This window comes from Scardinius erythrophthalmus (assembly GCF_964197995.2).
Source record: "Scardinius erythrophthalmus genome assembly, chromosome: 17".
Taxonomy (NCBI): domain Eukaryota; kingdom Metazoa; phylum Chordata; class Actinopteri; order Cypriniformes; family Leuciscidae; genus Scardinius; species Scardinius erythrophthalmus.
In genome coordinates, this window is record NC_138237.1 from 4,770,524 (window position 1) to 4,783,023 (window position 12,500).

The following is a 12,500-nucleotide window of genomic DNA, read 5'->3' on the forward strand; positions in this document are numbered from 1 at the left end:
ATAAACGTATTTGTTTTTTTATTAAAATTCTTAAAATTATACATAAATATGTGTTAATAAATAAATATTTATGTATTTTTTATGCATTTTTGTTAAATCTAATAATAAAAAAAAAATTTGAGACTGTATTTTGCATGAAGGCCTAGCTAGAAATTAAAAGTCCTTAATATCTAACATTTATTCTAGGTTAATGCTCTCCTAATATTGTTTGTCATGTGTGTCCCGCAGGAGGAAAGAGTCGAGACAAACTCTAGAAAACTTCAGGCTGAACTTCGATGAAGATGAAGATGAGGAAGAGCAAGAGTCCAAACCCACAGAGAAGCAGATCTCACAGGTCTGACCTCACACACACAGGCCAGACCTGCTGGAACTATATCAAAAACTGCCAAAACCAACTCAATCTGGACCTGCTGTCGGTCTCAGTTCAGACTAACTGTTCCCACTGAGACCAGACGCCCAAAAACATCAAACCGGATCACGGAAACACCTCAGAGGAACTCCATATGAACTGGACGACTATAAAGTTGTGGAAAAGCTCTCTCCTGTGGACTGACTCTCAGGAATATAATCTAACAGAGAATATTGCAGGAAAATCTGCTTTACAGTGACAGACGTCCCTGGTTTGTTCATTTACAGTAAGCTATCGGTCTATTCTACATGTTCAGTGGTTAATGTTCTCTATCAAACTATCCGTTCTGTTGTTTCTGTTGTTATTTTTTCTATCGGCTTGTTTACATCATGCATATATTAGCATAAACAAAGGTAGAAATTAATATTCATAATGAAGTGTGTAGGTATTCATGACACCATGTTTAGATTTCTTTGGGGACTTTAAGTGAACTTGCATGCATTCAGTGATCAATGTGTGAAACTGTGCTGATGTTACTGTACTTCTGCTGATGGTTCTTAACCAGTTATGGGAATCGTGTTTAAGTGTTGAAGATAATATAACATGTCGAAAGGGATCATGTGTGTCTGTCTGGATTCTTCACACGCTCCGTTTAGTGCCACTTAAAACACAGCAGCAGACTTTTACTCCATGGGGTTTTATTTGTTGCACAAAATGGTAATAAAATATGCTAAATCATGATTGTTGCCCTTTTCATTTTTTAACTTTGTTCAGAACGTTAATAAACTAGCATTAACTAAAACAAGAAATTAAATTTAAAAAACTGAACTCTTTCCCACCAGCTTTTTTGATCATTGTCACAGAAATGTCATTGCCCCCAGAATAGTGTTTTATGAATATCTGAACATGCGATGCCAAAAGAAAGAACAGAGACAACATTTTATTCTAGCTTCCTACATTCTTGTTCATTAACACTTGAAAGTTTAATAAAAAAGCAACATTTTGAACAAAAAGCTGAGAAAATCGTGTTTTTGTTTGTGATCTCGTTGGATCAGATTCAGAGCGATGATCAAAACACAGATGGAGTCGATCGAGTCCATCAACACCTCAAAGCTTCACAGTCCTGTAACTCGTCCTGGGTCGATATTTCATTCAGTAACATTAGTCAGTTTTGATTTATATGCTGTTTTTATGTCTTCTACCAATTATTTCTGCTTCATCTCGTGTTTTGAGCTGGAGATTCTGTCCTCTTTCAGAAGATGTGTAACAGCGCCCCCTACTGCATAACAGTGGAAACATGGCTAGCCAGTAAATTCTGTCAGGGATAGAGTTAAAGTCCCCCTGTAGTCAATAATTTGATCCCTTAAAGGTGACATATTAGGCCCCTTTTCACAAGATGTATTATAAATCTATGGTGTCCCCAGAATGTGTCTGTGAAATTTCAGCTCGAAATACCCCCCAGATCATTTATTATAGCTTGTCAAAGTTGCCCCTTTTTGGGTGTGACCAAAATCGCGGCGTTTTTGTGTATGTTCCTTTAAATGCAAATGAGCTGTTGCTCCGCCCCCGTTCAGAAGAGGCCGATCCTTTACATGAACTTCAAAAACGCGAATTTCGGTGAGAAAGGCTCACCAAAACAAAGTTACTGGGTTTCACTTTTCACGTTTTCAGGGTTGGTACTGTAGATGCACAGGGGACCCGATTATAGCACTTGAACACGTAAAAAGTCAGATTTTCATGATGTCCCCTTTAAAACTTTAAGCCCTTTATGTCCCCTTTAAACACTCATTTGTGTGTTTTTCACATACAAATGACAAAATTGTCGAAATGGGGCTGTTCACACAGAAACGAAAAAATTCACACAAAGATGATAACGGTGTCGTTTTTAAAAACGTGCACTTTGAAAAAGTTTGCGTTTTCAGTCCCCCAAAAACGCTGTTGTCCTGTAAACGAACGGCCAAAATGCATAAAAAAAGTTTTCAATTTTTAGTTGAAATCAGTGTCGTGTAAACGGCCCCTTAATGAAACAACAACCTGGCTTTATTCAATGTTCAGATTTCTGTCCTGGAAATGTATGCAAATTAATGCGTATTAATTAGCTAAGGCCTCATTTGCATATTTAACGCTTTCACCTCTAGCATTAAAAAAAAAAAGTTTACAGCCACTACCAATTATTTTTTTATCATTTTCACATTTTTTTTTTAAATGAATATATGAATTTGCAATCTAACAAAAGAGCAGAGCCTCTGCTTTAAAAAAAAATAAAAAAAAAATAAAATAAACAACAACATTTAATTCTAGATTCATGCATTCTTATCTTTTTTTTAATAACACTTGATTGTGAGCAAGTGTCTTAAAAAAGAAAAATTTTAAACAAAAAGCTGAAAAATCGTTTTTTACTTCTTCAAAGACCACAACGTGCTTAAGTATGGAGCCCCTAAAGGGACCTTTGCAAAAAATAAAAATATACAGGCGTTTCTCGTGAAAGTCTGTATTTATTTATTTATTTATTTATTTTTAATTTTTTTTTGCAAGGGTCCCTTTAGGGGCTCGTACTTAAGTGATGCTTCTATCACTTGTTTCTGCTTCTTCTTCACCTGTGTTTTGACCCAGCGATTCTGTACTCTTTCTGATGTGTAATAGTGCCCCCTTCCTTATAACAGTGGAAACATGGATTGCTGAAACATTCTGTCAATGGCGGGAAAAGAGTTAAACACCATTTTAGAAAACTTTTAGTACAAAAAAAAAAAAAGTTTGCCATTCTTAAAGTAGCTAATCTTGATTGAAGTATTAGTTAAACATTTTCTTGCCGTGAAAAACATTCATGGTTCCAAAACTTTGAAACCAAGGCGTCCTTAGTTTGAATGTTGACTTTCCCGTCAGGCATGTGGACAAAAATTTGGGCCACATTTCATTATTCACACACAGTACAAAAAAAAAGGAAGAAAAAAAACAAACATAAAACCCCAAGTGCATTTTTCCTCTTTATTCTTTAGTAACATGTTACACGCATAACAAAAAATAAACGCTCTCAAAGAAATCTGAAGTTGATTTTTTGACCTGCTTTACAGTTACAGTTCAGTTCTTTGTGTTATTTTCTGCTATATTTCGCCAAATATACTTGTAATGCGTTAAACTAGCTTAGGAGTTCAGGACCCTATTAAAGACTCGGGAAGCGTGTCATTGGTCAGTAGATCTTTACAGGCACAAGGAGAGAAAATCCTTCAATGTAAACTTTTAAGAGAACAACATCACTTGTCATAAAGCCATTCCTTAAACCACATGAGGTACTAAACACACGAGAAGCTCAAGAGACGCGGCTCTGGTCAAGGCCAAGCAGAAGTTCAGTGGAAACACAAAAGCTAATCTGAATGTTCTTCAAACTGAAATGTTGGTCCAGAGATTGTCCCATTCAAAGGCATGTGCGATCAGTCGTTCCACACACACACACACACACTCATAATACTCAATGCGAGTGTCTTTACGACGTGAATCATGAGGAACTGAGGTGATATTATGGCACGGGATGATTTGGCACCGGAGGACAGAAATAAAACCGTGTTAAAGGCCCGTTCGTTCACACAAAGGACGATAACTACAAGAAGTTATCTAAATATAAAAGAATAGCAGAGTCCACACCGCATAACAATAACGACAAAGAGAAACGATATGGTTTGAATCTCTTTTTTTCACCAGCTGATGAACGTTAATAAGACGCTGACAGCCAATCAGAATCCATCCTGCTTTAAAGGGCGCGAAAATTTAAAGCTGCAGACGAAAAAACTGCAGCGCGCGCTTAAAAATAACGAAATCGTCCGCTGGTGTGGACGCTAATATCATTATAATAATGATCTTTTTAGTTATCATTATTGGTGTGAACGGTCCTTACGAATCAAAACATCAAACAAACCTTATCAATCATTCTGAGCTCTAATACAGACCTCGTTAAACAATCATAACAATATGAATGTCACCAAACCTGTCAATAACACGACAGGTCATATTTCACCCTGAACTTATATGATAAAAAAAAACCCCCACACCAAACATTATATTTTAAAAAATAGTATGAAGCCTATTTTTATCACAGTAATGAGAAATCAAAAGTAAAAACATTTCTGAAGATGTGTTTAACTGAATTAGCATCACAGTGCAAAACATCTTGATGGTTTTGAATTCAGGGTGAAATATGACCTGGACATGTTTTTATGATATTCACAAAAAAAGAAAAAAGAAGGAACTTTGTATTAATCTGGCTGTACAAGAACACATCCAAGTAGTATTATGTCATGCCAAATTCATAAGACATATTTTGCATTACAAATGAAGCCTATTATCATATTAGGACCAATATTTCTTTGCCTAACAATTTCAGTATTGAAAAATACCTCCAAATGATATGATACCACTGCAATGATAAAGTAAAATAATATGATGCTTTAATTGAACACCAGGATGGTATGTTGTGCCTTTTTGCTGATTTACTGTAAATAAAATAAAACACTGTATTGTAGGAATTCTGAGAAATAGAATAAAGTCAAGCACTCATACACTACAGTAATGAGAATCTGACGTTGCAATGTGTGAAAATAATGTCACAAAGCAAAACATCCGAATGCTTGTGAATGTTGGCTGAATTATGATCTGGATGCGTTTCGGGATATCGTCTTTCATACACAGATGCATTAAAAAGTGTCGCTGGCCATTTCATTTCTTTCAAATCTTCAGAAGTCAGAAGTATGGAAGCTTGTTTCTGTCACGGAATAAAAAAAGAAACGGTAATATCGGGACTTTATCTCACAACTGTTATAAACAGATATAAACTCCCAGTTGCAAGTTATAAAGTCAGAATTATGAGATAGTGTTATTTCAGCCTTCTATTTTACTTTTAATAATATTTTGAATTATCTTTTGTTTTTATATTTTTAGTTTTCATGTTAATTTTGGTCATTTTTTGGGTCATTTCAGTATGTGCTTTTGTAAATGTACATTTTTTTAAAATTGCTATTTAGATTTAATATATAGTTTATATTTATTTTGTTAATTTTAGTGCTTAAACTTAAAGTTAACTGTCAATTTTTGTTTAGTTTTCAACTAATATTTTATTTTAGCTTTAATTCATCTAACACAAATGTTTTTAATAGTTTTAGTTAATGATAATAACCCTGGAGATATAAACTTTATAGATTTAAAAAAAAAAAAAATTATTCTGTGGTAAAAACAATCTTCCATACAGAAGTGTGTTAGAGCCGCTCACAAACACACATAAACACACCATAATTATCCAATTATTTGTTTGCATTTTTTTTTTTTTGCATCAATCTCTACTTTCTACAGTTCACGAACTTTTCTCTGAACACAATCTGAAATCCTCCAGAGGTCTGTAGGTGATGGAGCTCCAGTCAATACTCCTAAAGTGATTGTGAGAGACGTCTAAAGCCGCGAGTGAACCTACTGTTGGCCGCATGCACAGACACGCATCGTCACGAGACACGACAGCATCTCAAATACTCAATAAAACGAAGGTGATGGACATTCAGAAGCTGAAGCGTCTCTTTGGCCTGTAGACATGCACAGGTTTCCATTCACCAAAGACCCACTCGGACAGGCAGTGTAATAGTGTTTCTAGACCGTTCTACAGGCGTGATCACTGCTCAAATCACCCATATATGAATGCTGAACCCAGAGACTGTATGTACATTCATTTAGATGTCCAATTCAGATTATGGTTCATTTTGGATTTTTTTTTTTTTTTCTGACATAAGATCAAAACACAACCGGTCAAACGTTTTTAAGAATTAGGATTTCTTTTAACGCTTTTGAACGAGTCTCTTCTGCTCACCAAAGCTGCATTTATTTGATCAAAAATACAGTGAAAACAGTGAAATATTATCACAATTTAAAATAGATGTGAATATATAGTTAAATGTAATTTATTCCTGTGATCAAAGCTGAATTTTCAGCATCATTACTCCAGTCTTCAGTGTCACATGATCCTTCAGAAGTCATTCTAATATGATGCTCATTAACATTTATGATTATTATCGATGTTGAAAATAGTTCATATTTTTGTGGAAACCGTGATACACTACCACTCAAAAGTTTGGGGTAAGTCTACTTTTATTCAGCGAGGACACATTAAATTGATCAAAAGTGACAGTAAAGACATTTAAATGTTACAAAATATTTATATAAAAAAAAATAATGCTGTTCTTTTGAACTTTCTATTCATAAAGGAATCCTGAAAAATAAAATGCATCACATTTTCCACAAAAACATGATAATATTAAGAAATGTCTCAAATCCTCATATCAGAGTGATTTGTGAAGGATCATGTGACACTGAAGACTGGAGTAATGATGCTGAAATTCAGCTTTGATCACAGGAATAAATTACACTTTAATATATATTCACATAGAAAACAGATGATTTACATTGGAATAATATTTCACAGTTTTTACTGTATTTGTGATCAAATAAACGCACTCTTGGTGAGAGTAAGAGACTCGTTCAAAAACGTTAATTATTCAAAACTTGAGATGCATTTGCAAATAGTTTTAATCCGGGATAAATTTAGCAGGGTTTGTTAAAGATCAGGAGGCAGTACGACAGCTCTCACAAACTCTCCAATGAAGAATACAAATGTCCACACACACACACACACACACACACACATCTGTAATACAGTGGTCAGATGGGGCGTGCGAGATCCAGTCGCTCTGAGATGGTCCACTAGAGGAAGGCCACTGCTGCTTTAACATGCACACTTCTTCTCGTTGGCGGGCGCAGCGTCCAGTTTGCTGGAGCCGTCCGTGTTGTGTGTGTCGGGCGCGGGTTTGTCCACACACTGCTCCATCCTCTTCATCACCAGGTCCAGTAGCGTGACCACGGCCTTGTCCACCTCCGCGCCGGTGGCCGCACTCGTCTCGAAGTAGGGAATGCTGGGAGACGACGCAAACACAAACAGACATCAGAGATGAAGCCTGGACTCACACACACACGGAAAACACGCTGAATGTGATGCATACACTACAGGCCAAAAGTTTGGACACATTACTATTTTTAATGTTTTTGAAAGAAGCTTCTTCTGCTCATCAAGCCTGCATTTATTTGATCAAAAATTCTGATTTTTTTTTTAATTTTCAGGATCATTACTCCAGTCTATCACATGATCCTTTAGAAATCACTCTAATATTCTGATTTATTATGAGTGTTGGAAACAGTTCTATAAATCAGTTAAATAATATAAATCTTTACTATCACGTTTTATCAATTTAACACATCCTTGCTGAATAAAAGTATTGATTTATTTAAAAAAAAAATAATAATAATAATTACTGACCCCAAATTACTGACCAGTAGAGTATATTGTTGTTACAATAGATTTCTATTTTTAAAACATTTGATTCTTTTTTTCTTTTTCTTTTTTTTCTACTTTTTATTCATCAAAGTATCCTAAAAAGTATCACAGGTTATGAAAAAATATTAATCAGCAGAACTGTTTCCAACTTTGATAATGAATCCTCATATTAGAATGATTTCTAAAGGATTATGTGATAGACTGGAGTAATGATCCTGACAATTCAGCTTTGCATCACAGAAATAAATGATAATTTAAAGTATAATAAATTGAAAACCAATTATTTTAAATTGTAATAATATATCACAATATTATTTTTTTTCTGTATTTTTGATCAAATAAATGCAGGCTTGATGAGCAGAAGAAGCTTCTTTCAAAAACATTAAAAATAGTAATGGGTCCAAACTTTTGACCTGTACTGTATGCATATTACAGCTGCACGATTCATCATTCAGTTCAGTTCACGTTTATTCGTATAGCGCTTTCACAGTACACATCATTTCAAAGCAGCTTTACAGAAAATGCATGAGTCAATGTTACAATTTAGAGTGATCTGTTATCACATATGACCCTGGACCACAAAACCAGTCTTATGGGTAATTTTTTTAAGTAATAAATAAGCTTTCCATTGATGTGTGGTTTGTTATGGTAGGACAATATTTGGCCGAGATACAACTATTGAAAATCTGGAATCTGAGGGTGCAGAAAAATCGAAACATTGAGAAAATCTCCTTTAAAGTTGTTCATTTATGTTGGCGATTCGCTGCATTCACTCGCAAAAATACATTTTTGATATATTTACGGCTGGAAATTTACAAAATATCTTCATGGAACATGATCTTTACTTAATATCCTAATGATTTTTGGCATAAAAGAAAAATGGATAATTTTGACCCATACAATGTATTGTTGGCTATTGCCACAGATATACCTGTGCGACTCGTGACTGGTTTTGTGATACACGTACATATACAAAATCACAGTTAGCTAAAAATATATTAATTTGAACAATGTAATAATTAAAGGTAGAAACAATGAGCTCACTGAAGTAAAAGATCTCGATTCAAACACACACGTGATCTTATTCCTAAATGACAGTGATTCTCCTGTGTCTAATAATCTGACAATATCTCAGTGAACATTCAGATCTGCGTTCTGATCCAGAGAGAGCCGTTGTCATGTGTAGATATGAATCAGCTTCACAAACACACGAGACACAGCCGTCGTCTAACCGTATACATACGGTTGCCTTCTGAGAATATAGTTCCCAGTGTGTATACTGTTAGAAGATGGCTGTGTGTCATGTGACGCTGTGACTATACAAATCACAACATGTAAATAGGAAAATGTTGGCGTATTTTGTCACTTATTGGGAGCAGTATGCTAGCTGGAGCCATTTACCTCCAGTCTTTGTGCTAAGCTAGGCTAGCGGTGGGTGTGTCAGACAGAGTTACGGCACGCACAGAGATGAGAAGGGTGTGTGTGGACTTATCTAACTCTGGGGGATACGGTGAATAAGCTGAAGTCACAAAAAGTCGGCGTGTTCCTTTAACAACAGAAACTGATAATCAAATGCAAAAATAAAATTCACTCTATGAATGAAATATATATACACTGATTCTTATTAAAGCTACAAAAGTTATTCAGCCGAGAGCAATGAGTGGTTTTCTCTCTGTCTTTAGTTCATGACCGCAGTTATTGCAAGCCGTTGCGATATGCATATCACGATATATACATTTGCGATATTTCGATAATTTCTATTAGGGCTGCACGTTTTCAAGTTTTTCATTAACCGTTAACCGAGGCCCTTAGCGGTTAATACTCGGTTAACCACAGTGTGCGCGCCGCAACCCCGAGATAGGCGTAATTTGCGGGTGGGAATGTCCCCAGCACCACTATTTTCTAAGGTCGATATTGTCCCCACCACTTTTGAAACATCTCGCGGGATGAATAACGTTACCAATACAAATAAAAAAACACATCTCCAGTTAACTAGCAGAGCATTCATTTCGTTCGTTTTTTTTTAGGCGATCTAGCGCTGAAATATTTTGTTTTTTAAGTGATCAAAGTGCTCGTTACCGCTGCGATCGAGAAGGGTCTTGTAAAACGTGCTGAGGTAATATTAATTCGTGGCCACGAAACAATTCACCTGAATATTCACCAATTCACACACACACGAAAAAAAAAAGGAATAAAAAGATGTACGAGAATAGTCGGCCTTCACTGAAGAGCTATTTTCACTAGTGAGAAAAACAGTTTAATAATTATTAATTCGTCGCCACGAAATAATTCACCTGAATATTCACCAATTCACAAAAAATAGGTCTTTAGCATTCACTAATTAATAATATCAAAGTCTGTTTTTTGGCCACGTTGTAATTCGTTTAATCAAAATGAGGGAGGGAATTAGTTCAACGTGTCCACGATTTATTAAAACGAGGGAACAAATAAGTCGTCGTAACAACTAATTATTAAGATCAGCGGACAGGGCGCATAAGAACAAGCAGCGAGAGAGCCCAGGCCGCGCGCGCGCGCACTCTCACCGCCCTCAAACAACACGAGCGCTGTATTGCTCTCTCTCCCTCGCGCATATCAACACAATAGTAAAAGGTCGGAAGACCGATTGTGTTTTATTGATTAGTAGTTTGTTCATATAAAGTGTTTGATTAGCAAGTACATGTTTAGGAAATGCATAATACAAAATGTATGGGTTAATGTAACGGTAAACGCATGTGCGGGTAACTGCTGGGGTAAAGCTGTGGCTCTGCAGACAGATATTATTGTGCTGCGATCAGTAGCGCGGATACTATGTTTGTTTCTGGCTCGCGCACAGCCTTCACTCTCGGACGCGCGCTTTCTTTCTTTCTTTTGCTTCATATTAGAAAACTGGTCTAGCGGTCTCTGGTGGTGCAAAAATGTATTACAACTAAATTAACCGAGCAAAATGTTTCACTCGGTTACGCAATTTTTAACGGTTAATCGGTTAACCGGTTAACCATGGACACCCCTAATTTCTATATATTGTGCAGCCCTAATAATACATATTTATTATTGATTTCTATCTGGCCAAGCAGAAGAACGGACGCTTCTAAGGCAGAAACTCTTCAGGATTCAAGAGCAATCAGAGACTAACTCACCCGTACTTGTCCGCTAGTTCCTTCGCCTGTTTCTCCTGAACTTCTCTCTGGTCGGACAGATCGGCTTTATTACCCACAAGAACAATATCTGGATTCTCACAATACGCGTTAGCCTGGAGCTGACCTACACACACACACACACACACACACACACACACACACACACACACACACACACACACACACAGTACAGCAGTTTTACAGTCAGTTTCAGGTTTTAGTGTAAATGAAACACTGTCAGCAAGTCTAAAAGAGCCGAAATGATCGGAAAACAAAGTCATAATGGAGTCAATGACCAGTTCTGATTGAATGTACAGCAGAAATGTGTGAACAAGAAGAATTTTATTATTTCTATTTAACCTTTATTTAACCAGGTTAGTCACATTGAGATATAGAATCTCTTTTTACAAGAGAGACCTGGCCAAGATAGCAGAACAAATCTGATCACACAATCACAAAACAAGACCGAAAGAGGCAAAGACAACTCAAGTGCATTTCAAACTAAATAAAAAGTGCCATTAATTAGTTTTAACATAACCTATAGAACAGAAGAATAAAAAGGAGGCTCTGTAACTAACAAACCCGCACACAGTTTGTCTGCTAACCGACGGTTAGTTAGGACACGTACTCATCCAGTTCCTGACGTTGAGGAAACTCTGTTGGCTCGTCAGGTCGAACATGAGCAGGAATCCCATCGCATCTCTGAAGAACGCTGTGGTCAAACTCCTGAACCTGTCGGAGAACAGATGAACACACTCAACTACAATCACGTCATCTCAACACAAACACAATCACTTTTACTCAATCAACTCTAATAAAACATTTCACTGCACTTTTTAATAACAGAATTATATTTCTACTGCAATTCATCGTTGAGATATAAGCACTTAAATGGTGACTGTAATAAAAACACGACAGATTCATTCAAACGTACATTAAATAATGAAGACTATAATAACAGGATCAGAAAACCTATAATAAATATGTAATACAGTGCATAAACAACTGCTCAAAAGTTTGGAATTATTATGATTTTTTAATGTTTTTGAAAGATGTCTCTTATATACGGAGATTGAAAAAACAAGATGGGAGAAAAAAAAACTATTTCAAAGAACGTTATTTGGGGGAAACGCAAAAACATTGAGATATAATTTTTCTGCCCATCAATTTATTATATATTTCTGATATAAAAATAAATGCAGCCCTGATGTGCATTAAACACAGATGACACGGATTTGCTATGGACTACCGTCAGCATCTGACTCCGGTGGTTCAGTCATCACCTTCACTGGTGTGATGAAGGAAACACACGGAGTGTTATCTGTGTCTAATCTGAGGGCATAAACGTCCTACAATCACTGAATCAAACAGTGCAGCAGCTGAAGTGAACGAATCAAACAGGGAGCTGAATCAAAGAGAGAACCGAATCAAACAGGGAGCTGAATCAAAGAGAGAACCGAATCAAACAGGGAGCTGAATCAAAGAGAGAACCGAATCAAACAGGGAGCTGAATCAAAGAGAGAACCGAATCAAACAGGGAGCTGAATCAAAGAGAGAACCGAATCAAACAGGGAGCTGAATCAAAGAGAGAACCGAATCAAACAGGGAGCTGAATCAAAGAGAGAACCGAATCAAACAGGGAGCTGAATCAAAG

General features: G+C 36.3%; 2 protein-coding genes across 10 annotated transcripts in view; one reads left to right on the forward strand and one right to left on the reverse strand.

Annotated features, from left to right (window-relative positions):
• LOC308705084 (uncharacterized protein) overlaps positions 1-1,088 on the forward strand; it is a 48,681-nt gene extending 47,593 nt beyond the window's left edge. For all 4 annotated transcript variants that reach the window (XM_081389914.1, XM_081389915.1, XM_081389916.1 and 1 more), the window contains one exon: positions 229-1,088. In XM_081389914.1, coding sequence (XP_081246040.1) covers positions 229-340 — 112 coding nt within the window. In that variant the 3' untranslated portion in view covers positions 341-1,088. The remainder of the gene's footprint in view (positions 1-228) is intronic.
• A 4,575-nt stretch (positions 1,089-5,663) lies between these two features.
• The window catches only part of rab27b (RAB27B, member RAS oncogene family), a 44,906-nt gene continuing 38,069 nt past the window's right edge, over positions 5,664-12,500 (reverse strand). For 3 of the 6 annotated variants that reach the window (XM_081391396.1, XM_081391397.1, XM_081391398.1), the window contains exons 4-6: positions 11,475-11,578; positions 10,847-10,970; positions 5,664-7,290 (exon numbers count right to left, since the gene is read on the reverse strand). In XM_081391396.1, the coding sequence (XP_081247522.1) occupies positions 7,104-7,290; positions 10,847-10,970; positions 11,475-11,578 (415 nt within the window). In that variant the 3' untranslated portion in view covers positions 5,664-7,103. The remainder of the gene's footprint in view (positions 7,291-10,846; positions 10,971-11,474; positions 11,579-12,500) is intronic. The other 3 variants (XR_014031994.1, XR_014031995.1, XR_014031996.1) reach the window with 3 other exon arrangements.